At 33.6% G+C, this 22,736-nt stretch overlaps 1 protein-coding gene across 25 annotated transcripts in view; it reads right to left on the reverse strand.

Annotated features, from left to right (window-relative positions):
- PDLIM5 (PDZ and LIM domain 5) overlaps window positions 1-22,736 on the reverse strand; it is a 212,063-nt gene that overhangs the window by 64,603 nt on the left and 124,724 nt on the right. For 7 of the 25 annotated variants that reach the window (XM_072755633.1, XM_072755631.1, XM_072755627.1 and 4 more), the window contains 4 exons: window positions 21,237-21,328; window positions 11,628-11,645; window positions 11,178-11,350; window positions 10,772-10,808 (listed from right to left, as the gene is read on the reverse strand). In XM_072755633.1, coding sequence (XP_072611734.1) covers window positions 10,772-10,808; window positions 11,178-11,350; window positions 11,628-11,645; window positions 21,237-21,328 — 320 coding nt within the window. Of the gene's footprint in view, window positions 1-9,096; window positions 10,212-10,771; window positions 10,809-11,177; window positions 11,351-11,627; window positions 11,646-14,434; window positions 14,450-18,057; window positions 18,107-21,222; window positions 21,656-22,736 lie in introns of those variants that run through there. The other 18 variants (XM_072755630.1, XM_072755623.1, XM_026015590.2 and 15 more) reach the window with 8 other exon arrangements.

Raw genomic sequence — 22,736 nt, forward strand, 5'->3', positions numbered from 1 at the left:
CCTCTCTCTCTCTCTCCCTGTGACTATCATAAATAAATTTAAAAAAATAAAAAAAAAAAAACAGTATGTTCAAAAAAAAAAAGAATAACCTCATAGCATAAAACTATATTATTTGCTTTTTTATTTTTTATTGCTCCACTAGACTGTAAATCCATGACAGAACCTTGCCTCTGTTATAAAGCAAGCATCAACAACATCTACAACAGTGAGTAGCACATTGTACTTCATAAGCACTTTCTGGGTTTATTTATTATATGCATATAAATAAACATGAGCAGGGATCACTAAAACCTGGAGACTAAGGGAGAATGGGGAAAAAGAAAACATAGCTGTGGATTTCGGTTAAGGAACTACTATCCCCTGTTACCAGCTGAAATCAATTACTCATATAAATGCCTCTGACCCAGAGAACGTAACTGTTCTATGATTTTTGAGTTGATTTTCTTGGGATTACCTACATAATTGTCAGATATTAATGCCAAGGATTAATTATAATATGGTAGGTGAGATTTTACAAGTTTAGAATCAAACTATTGCTTGCTTTATAATTTCAAGAGTCATATGACATGGCTAACTTATATTGTCTTACTTTTTTCTAAAATCTCTCTAATTTTTTTATATTTATTTTTGTTAACTTTATCCACCACTACCACCAAATATGTCCCAGAAAAATAAAATTATTTGACCCAACTACACATAACCATATTAAATTTTTTTTATTTTCCCTACTACATTTGGTCCATTTTTCTAGACTCCTAATATATGTTTGAAGGATGTTCTGCTTATGGAACATATATACCATACCGCCCCACTTCAGGAAAGCCACAAATTTAGGAAGCAAACTATAGAAGTCCTCATCCAAGTCGCTAATTGATCCTTTAAAACAGTATCCTTTGGTTAAATTCAACTTATTATGAATCTAAAAATTTGATAATCATAACCTCATTTCATTATTAAATTCAATGGGATATTAAGAGTCTTTCTTTGATGACTTCTTAAAATTAACATTTCCCCCAATTTACCAAAAACGTGTTAAGCTGGGTGTGATTTGTTTCTTGAGAACTTACTCCTAGGTCTTGGCAATTCTGTTCTTTTCTCACCAGGCAACGCTTTAAAAAATACCTTCTAGATTCTTTTCCAGGTAACCTTAAGTTCAAACTAGTTTACAGTTTAGAAGTTTTTTTTCTTCTTTGAAAAACAGTACTAGGTTTACCTATTCCAAGTCTTCTATTTTCTTTGTCATTTTCTAGGATTTTTTTATTTTTTTAAATTTTTTAAATTTTTACTTTTTAATTTATTTATGATAGTCACAGAGAGAGAGAGAGAGGCAGAGACACAGGCAGAGGGAGAAGCAGACCCCATGCACCGGGAGCCCGACGTGGGACTCAATCCTGGGTCTCCAGGATCGCACCCTGGGCCAAAGGCAGGTGCCAAACCGCTGCGCCACCCAGGGATCCCCTAGGATTTTTTTTTAAATGCATATAGTGTTACTTACCAAATCTCATCTGTAAGTTCTCTAAATACTTGGGTTACAAATCATTGAGGAAAATAAGAGTACTGAGAGCTCATCTAGGATCCCTTTCTATCTGGGACTTTAATTTCCTCCAGAATGTAAACCATCCAAAACTTCTTTAGTATTTATCTCTGGGTTCCGGTAACTTTTGTTTGCTTGTTTATACCTTTTGACAATGAGGATATAGACTATGAAAGTCAATTTTTGCATATTACAAAAACTGATTTTTATTTTTAAAAAATACTTATACGCAGTTTTCCCAGATTAATTTGGGCAAAGTAAACAAGTATTTCCATAGTTAACCACAGTAATGAACGATTTGTGTGAAAATACAGAGAGTAGATAGGAATTATGTTTCTTGCTTCAATGATTTTAAAGTACTATTCTCACAAGGAACTGAAATGTAGTAATTACTTATGATCAATAGATGGCGATCTTTACATTATACAGTGGTCACCAAACCAGTATTTGCATAGGACACTATACTCCGCCACAGAAAATGAAAATAAATTACAAATGTTGCGTATTTTCAATAGACAAAAACCAGTGTTTGGTTACATACCCAGTTTTTTTACTTACGGACTTTTTTCTAGGTTGATGCACATACTTTGCAGTAATGATGGTGTCAGCTAAGAGATTCTATCTGGATGTTATTTTTATTTTTTAAAATTAGACTGTTGTGAAAGCCTTTCTGTCGTGTATTTCTGAGGAAATTCCCTTCTTTTTACACTTCATAAAAATATGTGGGAATATGAGACTGAGGAATGATTCCTTATTTCTTTGCATAGCAGATGAAGAATAATAGTTTTAGGTAATTTATTAAAATGGCACATGTCTTTAAAAGGATAAACAAGAGTCTAGCATATTTGAAAAATAGCAATTGAAAGAAGACATGGCTCAGGTCAGCAAACTGTTTCTTCATTAAACTATTTTATGTGGGTTACAGGAACATCTGTGAATAAACTAAAATATTTTAAAAACTTGCTATAAAAAGAGTATGTTTAGAAATATTTATGAAATTTCTGCTTTCTAAATTTTCAATGAATGCACCAAGTTGATAGGTTTCTATTCAAGAAGTATCTTAAAATCTGTTTTGACAACCTTCAGCTAGAAAGTATGTGGACATTACTTAGTGCCATGAGACAGCTTACACATAGAGAACTTTTTCCCTCTACTACTCTTATAGTTTTGTGTAATGTAACTGGTGACTAGAGTTTGAACTATTTTCCTACCAAAGGGAGAGGCAGTTAGTTACTCCTCCCTTCAGGAGCATTTTAAGTCTTTGAAAGTTAGAAATCCATATCATACATTATTCTTAATCGTAATATATGAAAAATCAGAACCTACCGTTACTTGAACAAGAGAGAAAAAAGACTGATAAAACTGTGTTTTGATCATGATAATTTTATATATTTTTTTGCTAACTAAAATGCTTTTTACCTATTCATTATGGACCTATATAAGTGTGAAAATTTTAAAACTGCTTATTAAATAAATATTTTACTATAGTAGAAAATGAAATGGTGAGATCAAGAAATCACCTTTTAACTTAAGATAAATTGTATGGTGCCTGACACAATGATGTATTTTAGGTATATAGGTGTTTTTATTTTTTTAAATTATCTTTCAATGAAATTTCCTATAGCCTCCCATAATTCTCTACTCTGGTAAATCACATACTATTATGAGCTTTTTCATTATTAGTATGTGTTAATAATGTAGCTATTGCTTCTTTTCAGTCAAATGTTGTAGACTAGACTCTTCAAACTTCTTCATTTCCTTAGGAATGATAAAATTATTTCCATTGGTTTTTCTTTTTTTTAAGATTTTATTTATTCATTTGTGAGAGACACACAGGGAGAGGCAAAGACATAGGCAGGGGGAGAAGCAGACTCCCTGTGGGGAACCTGATACAGTACTGGGTCCCAGGACCCCAGGATCACGCCCTGAGCCTAAGGCAGACACTCAATCACTAAGGGACCCAGGCATCCTTCTACTGGTTTTTCTAATCAAAGATCTAAGCATTTCATATACCCATTTCTAAAATTAGTCAGGTATTGTATTATCACAGGAGTCACTGAGCTATTCATGTTGAAACAGATCAAAAACACAAAGGAAGATGGATTAAGAAACAAATTTTTCATTTAATTTGAAGAAGTGTCTTCCACAACCATTTAACAAGCAGATAACACCAGGAAGAAAGCATCACCACTTTTGCCAATTAGGTTGCCAAAGCACAACAATTCTCCTTTAAAGCAATTTAGATATGGTTCCACTTTATCTACTGTATAAATATTAATGTCTTTTTATAAAAATTTGACTTCTATTGAATTTATATTCAATTAAAAGTTATGTTTACCATGCTGTTAACAATTTCCCTAAAATTCAACAATTAAGAAACCAGAGAAATATTCATTGATAAGCAATTAGAAACCATTAGTTAGTGCTAACTAGTGCCAAATATGAGGATACCAAAATTCTTGTGTTCAAAGAACTTATACTCTAGTTAGGGATATAGGCCATGGAGACAAACACCTCTTATCCAAAAGAGAAAAAGAGGTACCACAACAGAGATATGAACAATCCTTCTAACTGAGTCCAAGTCAGTGACTCTCCTTAAGAATAACTTTTTTTAGATACTACTCTGTCAAACTGATATTAGTAGAGAAAGGCCGCTGGTATATATTATGGACTGAATGGCTTCCCCTCAAAATTCATATGTTGAATTCCTAACCCTCCAGTGTGACAGTATTTTGATACAGGCCTATAAGAAGGTAATTCAAGTTAAAAGAGTCATAACAGAGAGACCCTAATCTAAGAAGACTGATATTCTTATAAAAAGGGGAGATACCAGAGCTCTCTCTGTGTGTCCACAGGGGAAAGGCCCTGTGAGGACACATTAAGAAGGTGGTCATCTGCAAGCCAGATAGAAAAGACCTATCAGAAAGCTATCCTGACAGCACATTAGTCTGGGACTTCTAACTTCTAGAACTATTAGAAAATAAATTTGTCATTTACCTAGTCACCTAGTTTTGGTATGTAGGTGGAAGCCTGAGCTGACTAATACAGTGTATTTCTAACTGAAGAATCAGTTCACCAGTGATGAATCTTACAGTCCTAACACCTACTTTCAAATTACACTTGTATGTTATTTTTTCTTAAAGACTTATTTATTTACTTACTTGAGAGACAGCGAGAGAGGGAGGGGGAGAATGAGCACAGAGAGAGAGGGAGAAGCAGACTCCCGCTGAGCAGAGAGCCCAATGTGGGACCCTGAGATCATGACCTGAGCCAAAGGCAGATGCTTAACCAACTGAGCCACACAGGCACCCATTCATATGTTTTTATACTGTATACTTAAGTATTTATTGTATTTATATATACATTTATATTAAATGCCCATTTATATATTGAATGTATAGATCTTTATTTACAGTTACAGCTGCATCCAGAAAGAAATACTATGCCTGTTAGAATGCCTTTTCCTTCCAATTTATATTATATTAAGACTCTTGTCTTCAAAGAGCCCATACTCTAGTTGAAAATTTATGACATATAGACAAATATCTATGATACAAATTAGGTAAGCAGTAGAAATTATATAGTATATTACTTCAGATGTAAGATTATTGCCACTGTGGAAGATGGAGGTGGCACACTGCGGGTGAGTCTACATGGTTGGAATTGTAGAAAGGAATAAGAAAATCTTGGAAGAGGGAGGATTTGCCTTTAGCCCAGTCATTCTCACTGGCACACCATGGGCATTTGGAGCAGGATCATACTTCATTCTGTGAAGTGATTCAGAGCATTACAAGACATACAGGTATCGTCCTGGCCTACATGTTTCCAAAAGCTACTCAGCAGCAACATCTCCCCCCAGGAGGAAATAGAAAGTAAACTTTTATGGATGTGAAGAAAACAGTAGATGTGTTCAAACAAAATGTATTAAGTGACTGGTTAAATGGCTAATATATTTTATTCTAAAATGCTGCATATGGAAAAGTGTTAACATACAAAATCATAATAATATTAGGCAGTGCTTGTGATTTACAAGAGTTTATTACATCTACTCAGAGTTCATCCTAATTTTCCACTTTGAAGCTTTTCACTGATTCATTCATATAATCTTGACTGTATTTGATTTCTAAATTGCTTTACCAACTAATTACTCCTAGAATGCTTATGATGTAATCACCAAATAAACATCCTTTACTTAAATGTATCTTCTTTTTGACCTCCATACACCTTGTAGGTTGCCCTAACCTCATCTTTCAGTTTAATGGTTTCCCTAAATGCTGTTTAGAATCTGGGTTGAAAATTCAAGAAGAAGGGATCAGAAGTGACAAAGACCGAGAGAATGAAGGGAAGATGAAGAAACAAGAAGAATTCATGCAACTGAGGTTCAAGCCAGATCAACAAAAGTTAGAATGACCCTCCCAGGTTGTCCCTACCTAGGCTGAAATGACTAGGCTTTTCATTTCAACCCCATACCCCTCCAGTCAGCTCACTGCATATGCACAGCCCCCACAAAGCTGTGGCTTTGGAGTAAAGGGCATCTGCTGCTGAGGTGACACGTGGAGGGACTGACCTGTGAAGGCTATGTGCCCCCTACATGTGCGCGCATGCACACACTCATGCACACATACACACACACAAACATAGCAACAGGCATCAGTACTCTACTGAGGTGGTATTTGGAGGGGCTTCACAGTGTCCACCACTAAGTCTAAATTCCTATCTTAAAAAAGTGGGAAAGTCAGGGGCAGAAACTTTAGAGTTACAAATCTGACTCTCAAACTCAGAATATATCATTCCTTGCTGGGGCAACTGGGTGGCTCAGTGGTTGAGCATCTCTGCCTTTGGTTCAGGTTGTGTTGTGATCCTGGGATCCTGGGACTGAGTTCCACATCAGGCTCCCCACAGGAAACCTGCTTCTCCCTCTGCCTAGGTCTCTGCCTCTCTGTGTATCTTGTGAATAAATAAAATCTTTTTAAAAAATTTATCATTCCTTGCTTACTTATTCTGTAGTAATGATGTCTATTTTGGAAAGAACGAGCAAGGAAATACTTACTCGCTTTAAGTAATTTTCTTCAATAGAATAAACAAAAAGGACAGAACTGAATTCACTAAATTATGAATAAGGCATCATATGTCTAGTTTCTATACATTTTAAGTGTTATTTTTAAATGTTTTTATGTGTGTTTCACAGGGCATTCTGATACCTACAAATGCATTACCAACATACCAACATACCAACATATATATTCCCTAATAATGCTTCCTTTTCCTAAGTCTTCAATGGGTCTAGTGGGAAAAGCATTGAACTGATAACTATGCCAAGAGCAACACTAAGTAGGTGAATGTACTTTATTTAGCTTTGATAAAACTTTGATAAACCTCTTTGGTTCTTCGTTGTTAAATTTTTCTTGAAAGTGGTTAGATATAAGACAACTTCCCATTCAAAATGCTATGGATAATATGGGGAATATGAGTTATGGGTATATGTATTACATTTTTACAGCATGCTTCCTGTCACATACCATACTTTGGCTACACTACCGTTTCTGGCCTGTATACTTGCCACACTCCTTTTTACTTCAGGGTTTCCACACTTGTTTCTTCTGCCTTGAGCAGTAACCCCAAGTCATCTCATGGCTGACTCTTTCCTCTCTCAGGTGATGGCATTAAGGTCATCTCCTCAGAGGTCCACACAACTTAATAATCCCTCCATGTCTAAGCCAAATGTCCTTTATATTAATTTATTATCTTAGTAACACAATTATCTCAAATCACCTTGTTTATATATTTATCTGTTACTCATTGTTTAACCCCTAGTACATATTTGTACCTGGTATTTAAGTAATTATTTCATGTGAAAGAATAACTCAGGCAATACATGAGTATTTGTGATTTAGATGATTTTAAATACACATCAGAAATGCAAAAATTATTAAATTTTTCATCTGGGGAAATCAATTCACCCACAACTCTGAATAAATCAGAATAAAAGAAGGGACAGTTACTCTCTGTCTTAATATCACAATTTTTTTTAGTATCACAATTTTTATTAAATAGGCTCTCTACTATATTTTTATATGAGTCTTCTCTTCCTAAAGGGTATAAGGATGGACAAAATGAGTGTGTTTCTGTTTCCACAAATAATATATTTTTCAAAGTAACAAAAATATTCACTTTGTGAGAGACTTTCCATCTTCTAACTGGTAAAACCTTGTAAAAATGTTGAAAATTCTTAACTTTCAATTCTGCATTAAAAACAAGCCTATAATAAAGAAGTCTGTATAAGAGAGACAAACAAAAACAAGCTATAAATTAGGTCACTAAACTTACAATAATATTTTTGCAAGGAGCTTTTACAATATTTGGCTAGCTTTTAAGCTAGGAATATAAGATGTCCCAGAAGATTAATTGAACGTAAGAATTCAACCTCTGATAGGGTCAAATGGAATGTCTTTTGTGATTCAGGCTGAACATTTATACTCATACTCAAATATGGATCATTCGACTTATCTCAGTGTACACTTTCAATGAGACATTAAATACTTTATTTTTAATCAGGGAGGTATTATATTCTTATTTTTAACTGTACTTATTTTAAGTTATAAAGTTCTATACATGTTCACTTGTCTTTATTAGGGAGAAATTCTTTTATTTACCTAAAATTCTCATTTTAGTAGCTCTCTCTCTCCACTCCGTAGTTACTCTAGAAATTTGGTGGTTGGTGGGAAATATCTTGTTTACTCTACCCTACCATTTATTTTCATGAGAATTTGATTCCACGTACTTTCAAATATCATCGTTTGAGATAAATGAGATTTATCAGGTATGGGAAAGCCTGGTCTAAGAAAGTGTATTTTCTTACAGAGGCCAGTTAATAATGGATTGATGTCAAGATCATAAAACCACAAGCAGTATTTGATACAGTAAAAGAAAGATTTTACTGTATTATGAAGTATAGTGGAAATGAGCATAGATAAATCCTAGAATTATTTTTAAATACATTTTGTGTAAAAAGTTTTAAATAGTAATCAATCACTAACTGAAATTAATGTTTCTCCAAATTATCAGGCAGTTGTCCTAGTCTATAGTGACAACAAAGTGTAAAAAACCTGGAAAAATAAAAATGCCTCAAACTGGGGCTCCTGGGTGGCTCAGTCAGTAGAACATGTGACTCTTGATCTCAGGGTTGTGAGTTCGAACTTCACACTCGGTGTGGAGCTTACTTATAAAAAAATTAAAATAAGATAAAATCTTTTTTAAAATGCCTCAAATATAGGCAAAATCCCTCAGTAATCATTTTCCACAAAGACTAACGCTATGTTGTGCCACAGTCTGTCTGATCTTTTACGTTACTCACATAAGATATTATGTTAAATAACATAATTCAGGAAAAAAAAATATACAGGCTTTGTCATACTCTACACTCATTTTAGTAGCCTTGCAAAATTAAAAATGTTTTCCAAATGAAATGTCAAGAGAATTATTTATTTTACACAAGTGATAGTGTAACAAGTCTTGGATGACACTGTTACTAGCTTCAGAGAAACAGAAAACAATTACAAAGCTAAGTTAAAGGCAACTTTATTACAGTACTTTCCAAACTTCAAAATGCACTTATTATTGAATTTAGAACTAATATATAATACATTATATTACAAACAGAAAGCATATCTGGTCAAATTATTAGCTTGCATATATTGCCCAAAATATAGTTTCCTAGGAACAGCAGCCACACACAATAGTTTATATCAGTATATTTCTGATGTCACATAAAGAATCATTTATAATTTATTTTATGTTCATTTAAAAACAAAGCAAAGTTATCTTTTCCATTTCTTACTAGTTAATGCCTTGAAGTTGTTTATACCCTAAAAACATCCACCAGTTTTGAAGGATTTCCTTCGGTAGAAAATAGGATTTTTGAAGCTAACCAAATAAAAGAACATTCAATTTCCCCACCGCAAATAGGGGAAGAGTTGTCTTCTTTCCTTTTTAGAAGCCAAATCTGGGCCTCCTTCTCTTCATAGCCATCTTGAAATGGTTCCTGCTTTAAAAAATACCCAAATCTACAAAAAAACTCTATTCTAATAAAGTCTTCTCTGTTTTATCTTGCCTCCTCATATTTGTTAATTTAGGATAATTTACAACCCACTTTGAACATTATGTAATAATGAATTTAAAAGTAATCTTGCAAAATGTAATAACATAAAGGATATATTTTCCAAATTAGACAAGGATATTATTTGCTCATCTACCTCTGCTTCACACAACCAACCAAATTCAACTTACAAAAAGAATTCCTTTTCCAACATCAGTACCCTAATAACAATGGATACAGATATAAAACCACTGAATAGACTGGAGTCTCTTAATTTGCTCTCTTATTTAATATTTGTGAGCTACTGACTAGCACAAAACAAGTTCATTTTCCTCTTTTTCATGACAGCAGAAAATGGTTAGAAAAGTATAGAAAAGGTTCTATTTTTTTGTAAGGCAAATTTAATACAGATTTTGCTATGAGGTTGGAAAAAAGAAAAGGTGAATGAAAAGGTATATGCTGGTTGCTTGGGGGGCAAGACTCATAAATCACTGTACGTTAAGAGCACGTGCTGAAACTTCATGGTGCCAGTCACGTAATTTTGTGTATTTGGGACTAAAGACGTGAAGGGGTATCTTTTCCCTGTGGAAATAAAAAAAAAAGAAAAGAAAAGAAAAGAAGAGAGAAGTGATAGAAGAGTCATAAGAAAGAGAAAGTTTCTACACTTAGTTCATCATGCAGAAAGCATGCTTTATAACAGCTTAATTTCACTGAGCTATTTTACTAAATAGCAAAGATTTTACGGGTGGAACATTTTTAAAAATACAGAAATTAATCCATAGAGCCCTCCTGGAACATCCATTTCTGTGCCCAAAATAAAATTACTACAAGACAACACAAACTCATTCACAGAGATCTGTAGTGTTAGCAAAAGCATCCCCATATATACTCTTCTGCCCACTTATTTCAATTACAAAAGAAAATTAACCTTATGTGAAATGTAGATAAAATCCATTAATATAAAAATCTGTACGTTTTTTAAGTCCCACAGTTAAGTCCTACAAAAGATACCAAAGTTAAATGCTTAGCTTCTAGTTACAAAAACAAAAAGCCATACCATTACACTTGAAAATGTGAAAAAACAAACCGAGACCATTCATGAAAGGAAAGCATTCAATGTACCAAAAAAATGGACAACTTACTTTGCCTTCTTAGTATTTTCAGTGTCCGATTCTTTCACTGAAATATAATGAGCAATATCCAATATTAGTTTACTTTTTTTTTAACTTGAAAAATAACTTAGGCAATTACCTGTACCAATTAATACCATATGGTCAGGCTGCACAGAGCCACTAAAAAACATTCCATATCTTGCAGTCACTGGCTACATACTATAATAAGTACTACTGCTGCTGCTGCTTCTACTGCTACACTTTTCAATACAAGTCTCCTGGGCTAGCTTCTTATTTACATTACCCACATTATGCATGGCATAATTTAAGAGCAAACTGACTCAGGAAAATTACTGTTTTCCAATAACTGCCCATCTGTCTAATTGCTATTCTCTATGGCAAAGAACATTCTTAAAATCCTTAGGTATTCACTTACGATGTTCAGTCCCAGTGATCTGGGCAAGGATCCGGAAAGAGCGAGACTGAGTCGTTCCAGTCCTTGGACGCCAATCTTCAGTGTCCTCCATCAGTCTCTTCTTGCTGGCATCACTATGAGTTGGTATGTGATAAAACTCTGTATTGCGCTCCACAATGTGTTTTCTCGGTGGGCTAGGATTAAAAGGAAGGAAAGAATTAAAAATTTTTATATTATATTAAGGATAAAATATCCTCTGCCAAATTATTTATAATATATACACTTAATATCAATGTTCTTTTTTATATCTTTTGCTTGTCCAAGAAAGTGAACTTAGTCTCAATTTTCTTAAAAAGGCATCCTTCTGTAATAGACTTGCTTTCTCTTAAACTAGTAAAAAAAAAAAAAAGTATTTATATGCTTACATAAAATAATAGTATATATAAAGTATCTATTCAAGAGAAAGTTTACCGTTTGGGTGGGGTTTTCCTTTTAATTGACAGAAGAAGGCAGCAGAAGAGAGATTCCACCATAAAGAAAAGGAAAAGAGTAAGACGGAAAATAATGAGAATTGAAAAACTCACAGGGGTTTAAACATTTTTTTGAAATTACTTGTATTGTTCTTCTATCTTATGCCTAACAAAATACAGGTATGGACTATATTCACAACCACTATTAAATATCGGTATGTTGTCAAAATGTATCGTCTTTCACAAAATTAGAAAAAAACATATCTTCACTACACTCAGGAACTAAGGATGGTTTAGTATAGGCTAAGTCAGCAATTTCAAATGCAGTTTTGAAAAAGGTCAGAACTGTTACTTTCTACGGTTTTCTCATTCATGTGTATAGATACCCCTCAACCTAAATAAAGTTAGGGTCACAGGGTCAACTGTGTAGGAAATAAGAACCGAGGTATATGAGAAACCAATAAAATGTTTATCAAAACACCAAGATATAAATCCTGGCTCAATGATTTCACAGATCTGTGATTTTGGACAAGTCAACTTCACTGAGCCTGTTTTTTCATTTATAAAATGAGAGTACCACACACAAAGTGGCATTGTTCTAAGCATTAAATGAAATAATTTATGTGAAAAGGATTTGAACTCTGAGTTTGCTAAGAGTTCATTTTTCTGTTAACAAAGAAATATTAAGGAATTTATAATGTATATTAACACTTCAGCCTAAGATCTACTGACCATAACAAATACTCAGTTCTCTCCCACCTCTCCCCAAAACAAGACAAATGCAAACTTTTGGAAGCTATGAGTCTAATTCTGGGAGAGAAAAAGGAGCCTAACTCTGGACCAGCATACTATTGCCATAAGATCCAAGCAGAGAAAGTGTTCAGAGTATCAGATGTGGATGGCAACATCTCCTGGGTGTAACTCATTGCTAGAAAATCACAGCACTAAAAAAAAAAAAAAAAAAAGAAAGAAAATCACAGCACTATCAGAATGCCACTGGACTGTTGTCATTTTAATAAGCTACACTACCAAAACTGTCTCAGTATACTAGAAGAGTTTTTGCCCAGTGAAGAACATGATAGGATTAATATTAACACTGGCTTTAAAAAAGACATGTAGTAGTTTCAAGCACGACATCCTTTACTTAGTGTGTGTTTCATGCAAGTCATTTAACTACTCCAAATCTCAATTTTACCCATCTGAGAAAAGAGGATTGCATCTACTTTAAAGAATTGTTTTGAGGAATAAATAAGATTTATAACATATGTTAAGTGTTTTCCCCAAAGTATCTAATGCATAGTAATGATCACATAATGTGTTTTTTAATGATCACTAAAAACATCATTTTTAATCTCAGTGGCTCAATGGTTAAGTGTCTGACTCTTGGTTTTGATTCAGGCTCAGGTCACAATCTTATGGGTTGTGAGACTGAGTCACACTGGGGCTCCATCCTCAGCAGGGAATCAGCTTGAGATTCTCTCCCTCTGTCCTGTCCCCATGCATGTGCATGAGCACTCTTTTTCTCAAAAAAATAAATCCTTAAAAATAAATAAGGAACAGAATAAATAATATTTATACATAAGATATTTATAGTTTATGGTAAAAATTTAATATCACAGAAGTAAAATATCTAATATTTTACTATTAATTACTTTACTAATTACTTTTACTAAAAACTTAACCCTTTTTAAGAGAATTTTATTTTTTTTATTTTTTTAAATTTTTTATTTATTTATGATAGTCACACAGAGAGAGAGAGAGAGAGGCAGAGACATAGGCAGAGGGAGAAGCAGGCTCCATGCACCGGGAGCCTGACGTGGGATTCGATCCCAGGTCTCCAGGATCACGCCCTGGGCCAAAGGCAGGCGCTAAACCGCTGCGCCACCCAGGGATCCTGAGAATTTTAAATATTAGAATACGTAGACTACTTCATAAACACATTACACTTAGAAGACATAATTTCCTACACAGACAACTCTTTATCTTATGCAATTACTTGAAAAACTTCATATTTAACTACCAAACTTAAAGTTTAAATTTCTCTATAATTAGTGAATCTGGCTTACAATTAAATGGTGCCAATTTCAACTATAAGACTATTGTATTTTCTATAAAAGGTGTGATCTGTAAAAATACAAAACAGTGGTGGCAAGCTAAGAATAAGTATACTAGGAATAATAAAATGACACCACTTAAGAATGCTTTTTAGCCATGACATTCTTGCAAAAAAGCACAGTACACCTTAGACTCTGTGATAGTCATCACAGCTTAAAGGCCTTGTGGTAAGTGATATGAAATTTCTAAACTTTTACCTTAGCTTTTTGGCTCTGACACTCTAAACTCTGATGACTATGATTTAAAGAGAGAGTAATATCAATGGTTTTCATTTAAAAAAATATATTTGAGCTAGAACATAAATTTAACTATCAAAAGCAAATAATTTATTTCAAAATATAGGTATTCACAATTAGCAACTTTATTCAAATTAAAAAAAAAGAATACTAACCAAGAGAGGCCCAAACTATGTCTCTAACTCAAGTATACCCTGTCTACAATACTCATCTATCTTCTTGAAGGTTCAGCTTACTAATTTTTTTCCACTGCAGAAGTGGAAAATACACCCACTGATTTATATGACGTTCCCTACCATGAAACACATGTTTCCTAGGTTCCTTAACATATTTCAAAATTCTTGCATGAAGAAGACACTAACCAGGTTTGCTGGTGGTATTACATTGAAAGCAAGATGGAAAGTTACAGAGAGACAATGATGAAAATTACAAAAGGAAGCACTGATTAGGTACTTACACGGTGCCAGGGTTACTGAAGGAGGAATAATACACACAAAAAATATGTAATAGAGTAGAGAAGACATTGATGTTCCCAGGATAATGGAAAATGGACAAATATGAGGCAAAAAAAAAAGAGGGAGAGAAGAGAAAAGGAAAAGAAAAAAGAAAACAAAAAATGAAATAATGAAATTCAAAACAATGAATTTACATGAAGATATTACACAAACGTCATGCTTCAAAATAAACATAAACAAACAAAAATGAACAAATGTTAGTCAGAATTCTGTTATACTGTTAACAGAAAAAGATCCACTATTTAAAAATATCTCTAGGTTTATATAAATTTATTTTAGTATGTATCCAAATTCCTATATGTTTCTAATAAAAGGCAGAGAATAAAATAATTGTTAGATGTAATGTGTAGAAACAGAACATTTTAGAATCGCTTAAAATCAGAGGAGAATAGGAGAAAGTCTTTACTCATGTAACATATGAAGTATATATTAATAGCAAATAGCAAATATAATCTCATAAAAAATTATCCTGAATCATTAAAATAAAAATGTAACTCTCCAAATCACTATTTGTATACCTGAAATTAACGTAACATTGTGTATTAACTGGGATTAAGATAAAAACCTAAAAAGCCAAAAAAAATTATCCTGAATCAAATATTATAAAGAAATAACATATTATTTGATTTTGTCTCATTTTTTTAAAAATGTGATTATAATGGAGAATATAGGAAGTACAGTGGATCATAAATAATGGGCTACCACTCAGTTTTCATGTTCTCCTCTGTCCATCATTACTACTCTTATTCACAAGCAAATCCCAGTAAGTTTAGTGCTGATTTGTAGGAACTCATGCTTTTGTATTATCAGTGACCTAATTATTACCCAAAAAGGTATGTCTGATATGATATAGTAAAGGCACTACATGAATAATACGACCTGAAGAAGGAAATCTCAAATACAATTCATTGACACAGCCTGTTAACTGTACAATCATTAAAAACAAATATATTTATGTACCATTATGATAGGGATGACTAAAGTATAAACTACATAGTTTGCCAACACACTGCTGAATCAATCCTGAAATGAAGTTTAGTCAGAGTAACTAGTAATTCATTATAAACACAGTGACAAAAACTGCCTACCGTTTTAATACTGAGACTGTTCATTGTAGCCGTATTTCCTACCTATATATCAAAGTCAGTTTCATAAACTCTACAGAGAGCTGAGTTTCACTGACGGGGGAGGGATGCAGGAGTAAGTTGATCTCAATATTTACTGATACTTACTCTGCTCTAATCACAATGCAAAGCTTTCTGCTTCATTGTTATTTTAAATAGCAGAGAAATTTTCAAAATAACCTAACCTAAACAGAATTTTAGATACATATTTAAGCATTTTTAAGTCTAAGGGAAAAGTTTTGAATCAACATGAAGATGGAAGGGAAACATTCTACAGTGTAATGAGTGGCAACAAGTGGATATCTGATTGGTTTCAACGTAAAGATGTCAATTTGTATATATGGAACAAATACTTTCAAGCATTTCAGAAAATGTGCCCAAGTAGAATGGCACATCATACATTGCGATGGCATTTGTGCCAATGTGACAATGAGAAGACCTGGCTTCATACCCTGGCTATGCTGCCCACATGCCCTATGCCCGGGACAAGGTGCCCAGGCAATCTACAGAAGCCTCTCTTTCCTGAACAGTGAAATGGACTACAATTTCTTTTTCTTTCAGACTTCTGGTAAGGGCATATATTTAATATATTTGAAAGCACTCTGAAAACCATACAAATACAGATTTGTTGTTAGGTTAGATCCCCTAACTTATAAAAAAAATTACTATCAAACCTAACTGTAGATTATGCACTTTATTCATTCATATTGCCTCAACCCATTTAAAAATAAATACAAATTCAAAGTAACAGAAAAAAGCCAGGGTCACAGTCAGGTGATGCAGAGGAAGGCATGTCAAACTGGCTTCAAAAAATCTAAGCTTGAATCTTAAACACTTACAAGATACATGAGAAAATTAAGTAACCTCTCACTTCAAAGTTCAAATGAGAGTTAAATCACATAATGCATTTAGAAACACCTAGGACAATGGATAGTAATAATTAATGTATCTGAACCTTGAATTAAAAATATATATATATATATATATATATTTAACTTAAAATGCTTAAATTTATTTTTCCAAGGCCCAATTTTTCCTCTTTATAAGTCAAATTGTTTGTTACACTGGAATCTAGTAACTAGCCAAAATCTTTGTGTATAAGAATTTAAACAGGGATGCCTGGGTGGCTCAGCGGTTGAGTGTCTGCCTTCGGCTCAGGGTATGATCCCGGAGTCCCAGGATTGAGTCCCACATCGGGCTCTTTGTGTGGAGCCTGCTCTCCCTCTGCCTGTGTCTCTGCCTCTCTCTCTTTCTGTCATGAATAAATAAATAAAATATTTAAAAAAAAGAATTTAAACAATAAATTAGGGCTTGGAGATCTTTCACTAGTATACTTGGGTGCTATATTACTCCATGTATATAACATGGAACTATTCAATTAGTGAGACCACACCCAGTCTAAAATAAAATTGTTCTAATACCTGATCATTAGTTCTCAGGTGTGTCTAAAACAGTTAAATATTCCATCCATATTTCCAATTCTAACCTACATTGTGATGATAAATTGCAGCACATGCTCAGACTGATCATAACACAAAATTAATTTCTTATCTAATGTAATTTTATCTATCTTTAAGGCTGTTAATCACCAGTCAGTGTACCATCAAGACACACACACACACACACACACACACACACACACAATAAATAAAAAATAGACACAAAAGCAAGGTTTTAAAGGTATACCACAGTGGTTCCCAATGTCTATGCCAACTACCTATGACATTTAATAAGTCAGTAACTATCTTTTTTTTTTTTAATTTTTATTTATTTATGATAGTCACAGAGAGAGAGAGAGGCAGAGACACAGGCAGAGGGAGAAGCAGGCTCCATGCACCGGGAGCCTGACATGGGATTCGATCCCGGGTCTCCAGGATCACGCCCTGGGGCAAAGGCAGGCGCTAAACCGCTGCGCCACCCAGGGATCCCAGTAACTATCTCTCTTAACTAATTTCAGAGATATGTATAAACTTTTATCATCCAGTGACACACAACTGTACATGTAGAGGTCTAAAACTTCCAGCAACATTGTTTAAAAAAATAAAAAAGGTTCTTCAGAGACTTTACCTGGGAAACACCAGTTTGTTATATGGATTTGGAAAACAATTCGGTTTTATATGTTATTTACAAGTGCCATATATGTTTATGCTTTCTTTTGTATCTTTCTCTTTGTCTCCTAATAGTCTCGACTGACACAAATTGCATTTCCCCAAGCATTATGTCTTATAAACCACTACACAGCAAACCCCACATGTACTTTATGACAAAAGTTAAATACTATTATTTATTACCATAAAGCAATTCATTACAACATAGCAATGCAAACCAAACTTAGTGAAAACACTAATAAATGTTTTTATAAATGACAGCTGCTTTGCAAAATATAACTTAATTTTGCAAAAATGAGACACACTCATGCTGTTTACTCATATATAAATCACCATATTTCCTCTCCAGTAATGTGGATACTAACTTTGTCACTTGTGTTTTCTGTAAAGAGAAAAGCATTTAAAAATATTACTACCATATCATCATATTTTCTATCTCCCAAGGCCAGGTTCTTCAAAAGAACATATTGGAACTGTTAGAAGAAATTGCAGTCCAACAAAATTGAAATTAATAAAGGATACATGAAAGACTTACCTCTTGAAAGCAGTGGCATATTATAATGCAAGGGCATATAGAAAGGGAAAAGGTAAATTATTTAAACTACTTGATGCAAAATAGCTTTCCTTCTGGTTTGGAATATAAAGTCCCATTTTGTTCTAAGTAGAGTAAAGAGGGAGAGGAGTAAGGAAAACAGCAAGTTAAGATCAATAATTTGTAATATGCAGAAGAAAGATTAAAAATTTCATAAAGTGCCTTGTTCATTATTTTTCATAAGAAACAAGATACACTTACGTTGTATCTTTAAGAAATATTCTAAAACTATCAACATAATTATAGATTTCATCATACCTTATAATGAGTTAAAATCTCTCAGTAGTAATGAATAATGAATAAACACTTACTGTGTCTTATGTTTATTAATCCTGTATAAATTTGGGTGAGACACCTATCAATTTGGCAAATTATCCAGTTACTTTAAATCACTTAAAGACTAATAATCTTGCTGCTTTGAGGAAAAAAACAACTTAAGAATTTAGCTTTATACCCTCTTGAAATCTTAATTTTTATTTACTGGCATATGTTATTTTTAAAATAAAAATATAATTAATAAAAAGTAACAAATATGAAAAATGTACTAATCACGTAATTAGTAAATAGTCTGACAATGATTTCAGAAAACAGTTTGATACCTGATGAAGGAAATGAATTCATCAATACCACAAAACACCTACTCTTCAAAATGACACATTATTAACTAGTAAAGTGTGTGATTTATTTTTGATTTCTTTAATGTAGTAAGAGAAATGGCAACTGCAAATTCATCTTAGAATTTCAAAGGCACCACATTTTGTTTTCAGAGTAATCAAGTTTTCATTGTCCTAACATCTGGACAACATTTGAAAGCAATCTATACCCAGTTTACAAATGTGAAGCCATAACTTTCTTGTTAATGATGCAAAAATGTAATAATCCCTTTTCTCCTCACTCTTGCACAGCTCTGGATACAGGCACATGCCCAGTAATCACATGTCCACTGATTAAAAAACCATCATTGAGGCCCTATTACTATACCACTGCCTACAGTTTCAATTTGAAAACAATAAGCTTTAAATCATTTTAAGTTTAGTCAAAGTTGTACTTATAAAAGACAAATTTAAGATTTATATCCATATTTTCATGCTTTAAATGTAATACTTTTCCATAACCTGAATTTACTTTTACCTCTATAAGTTTCTATTAAGAAGACTATTGGGGATCCCTGGGTGGCTCAGCGGTTTAGTGCGTGCCTTGGGCTCAGGGCGTGGTCCTGGAATCCGGGGATCAAGTCCCACATCCGGCTCCCTGCATGGAGCCTGCTTCTCCCTCTGCCTGTGTCTCTGCCTCTCTCTCTCTCTCTCTCTCTCTGTCTCAAATAAAGAAATAAAATCTTAAAAAAAAAAAAGACTATCTTATATGAATCAGTAAAGTAGATGGATTTTTTTTCTTTAAAAAAAAAAGACAATGATTATCTTATAAAATTTCAAGAAATGTTAGTAAGGAGAAATATGTTTGTTCAGACACTTTTTCCAGTGGACTTTTTAATACTGAAACTGGAGTTTAATAAACATAATAAACTTCTGCTTGTAGTTTTCTATGGGATCAACAATTTGACAGGCAGCATCTTTCTTCTCAGAATATCTACTTTGATTTCTTTAAAATCTATTATCTTAAAATAGACATATAAAAAAATACAACCAAACACATCTCAGCACTACATACTATTTCTCTTCCACAAATAAAAGAAGAAATAACATTCTTTGAAGGACACTAATTTTCCTCAATACATATGTCAAAACTTTAAAAAGCCACCCACAACCACAAAAACCATATGTTCAGACCAGTAGCGGTTCTTCCAGACCTCCTGCTCTTTCTCTCAGCAGCAGCCTGGAGCCCTGCCACTGTCTTTTTCAAAGCCCCAAAGTTGCCATGGCAGCATTGCTACAGAAAGCACAGGCCCTTCATTACATGAATTAAAATTCGGAAGGGATTATCTCAGAAAGGACCTATCCACGCAATTATTTTAATTATATTTTCCTGGGAACTGGCATTACTAAAACCATCATATATGCAGATGATTTCCCTTTGTTTTCCTTTTAAAGTACATTTTTGTAACAATAAATCTGATCAAAATCATATCACAAAAATGACTTTGGCTTCAAGTATAGTCACTCAATTCCAAACAGAATAAAATGACCATGTATAAATGGAAGCTGCTGAAAATACACTTCAATTTTTTTAAATGCCTCAAAAAAGAAAAAAATCATAAGAAACAGATTTTCCAAAACTTCCACTGGCATCATATATTCAGTGTCCACTTCTGTAAATCCATTTATTTTAGAAAAACTTTTACAATGTCTGCGCTTCTGTTTGTGAAGCATCCCTTGATGCTGTTGTTCTGTCATTACTGTTTGCTTTTACAGACTAAATTCTAGCTTAAGCTTATCTGAAAAGAATGTTGCTGGCTATCTGACCTAAGCTAGTGCATCATACATAGACATGAGTCAAAACTAAATTTGCTTTCTGTCTTAAGACTACTTCCTAGAAAAAAAGCTTCTTACAAGCTCCTCATTTCCTCTCTTCTTAGGGTGAGATACAGAAGCTGACACAACTCTGTTTAAACTTTTGGTGACTAATAAAAGGATGGAAAAAATGAGAAAGAAAGATTCAAGATCTGCCTTGCATTATAACTGCCAGCTGCTCCATGTTATGCCAGGACTTGGAGAAAAAGGTACAGAGTATGTTACACGGTTCATAACATGTCAAAATACATACTTAGGTTTTGATTAACCTATAATTGCCTTGCAGCAAGTGCTGTATGTATATAATATAAAGCTACATGTTAATGAAGCAAAAAAAACTTCATCTCCCTTCCTTCAAAGAACAGCTGATTTGGGGGGGATGTAAATGATTTCCTGGAAATTGCCTGAAAGAAGAGTTTTTATAAGAGCAGAAAGCACCCTTGGCCACCTACCCATTTTGCTGTTTACTGTCACCCTGGGATCCTCTTCTCTGCCCCTCTGCTAGCTCCTGAGCAGTCTCGGAACACACGCTGGTGACTGCGGGCTGCCGTGGGACATTAACTGCAGGTTTACCAGCGCTCAGTGCAGATGAATGCTGGTCAGCACTAAGATTGGCATTAGCATGCAGTCCAGATGCAGCAAATGAGGGAGGAGTGACAGCAGCCACGGGTGGAGGGGAAGCATGTGATGAAATGGTCGCATGGGCTGGGGTGAAGGCGGACGATGGTGATGGGATGGATGTAACTTTTGGTGAAGACACAGAACCAAAGGGTCGTGGTGCCTTATTGTAGGCCATGTTGGATGTGGATGTGACTTTGGACACAGCAGGAGATGTAATGGGCACAGGTTTAACTACTTCTTTAGGTTCTCCCTATGTAAAATAAAAATAAACATACACAAAACACACCAAATACATGCAAAACAGATTCATTGAAAAGAACACACAGCTAGTTTTTAAAAAGACAAACACAATCATGTTAGCAGCCCAAACTTAACTTGTTTCTAGATAAAAAAAAAATGAGTATAACATGCATGCCAACTGGTTCCAACATGCATACCACAGATGCAAACAATGAGTGTATTTTTTTAATAAAAATAAAAGAAGTTTCAAAATATTTAGTAACTAGAAGAGGAAAACTATCAAAAAGCCTAAATGCCATCATAAGTGTCAACAGACACTTTAATTTTCCAAAAGGAAAAAATTTTAAATATCCCACAATAAACAAAATATCATTAACAAAAACATTTATTTTAAAATATCCAGTCTTGATTACAATTTCATCTTTCAAACAGCTTACTCTACAGAGTACAATTATTTAAACCATGAGGAAAAAACAGCACATTTCCAAGTCTTCCATTTAAAAATATTTTAAAACAGAGAGAATAAAATCATTTTCATCTAACTCAGAAATGTGCACATTCTAATGAATTATTTTGAATGAAGATACCGCTTAAAAGTAAAAATCTCAACAATCCACCTGTTTCTCTGGAATGTTTTGAGATATTATTTGGAGATGGAATAAAATTCTTTCCCTTTTCCAAGATAAACAGTTAATAGTTACATGAGGAAAAAAAAAAAAAAAACGATCTTAGAGGTTTATTTCCATTTGTCAAAGAAAATTAAATAAGAAAAGTCAATTCTTCCTAAAAGTAACATAATTTATGTTTGCAAATCTCTATCCCAAAGAAAGTGTGAAGTTTAAAAAACAAAAACAAGTTAAGCTTCTGTGACATTCAAGAACAAATTCCTATTCATCCTACCATTCCAAAAGAAAAATTCTTTTAAAAACTTACAATGGTGGCCCTATTATGTTTAATTAAAAAAAAAATAAGTGATCTAAATTAATCTTGTAGAAATAATAAAGCTAATTGAGGGAGACAAAGTAACTTAATGTCTCAGCAAATCAATATAAGTAATTCACTGGAAAGGCACAAACAAAATTAAGGAGAAA

Source organism: Vulpes vulpes, chromosome 4, assembly GCF_048418805.1.
Source record: "Vulpes vulpes isolate BD-2025 chromosome 4, VulVul3, whole genome shotgun sequence".
NCBI classification, from domain to species: domain Eukaryota; kingdom Metazoa; phylum Chordata; class Mammalia; order Carnivora; family Canidae; genus Vulpes; species Vulpes vulpes.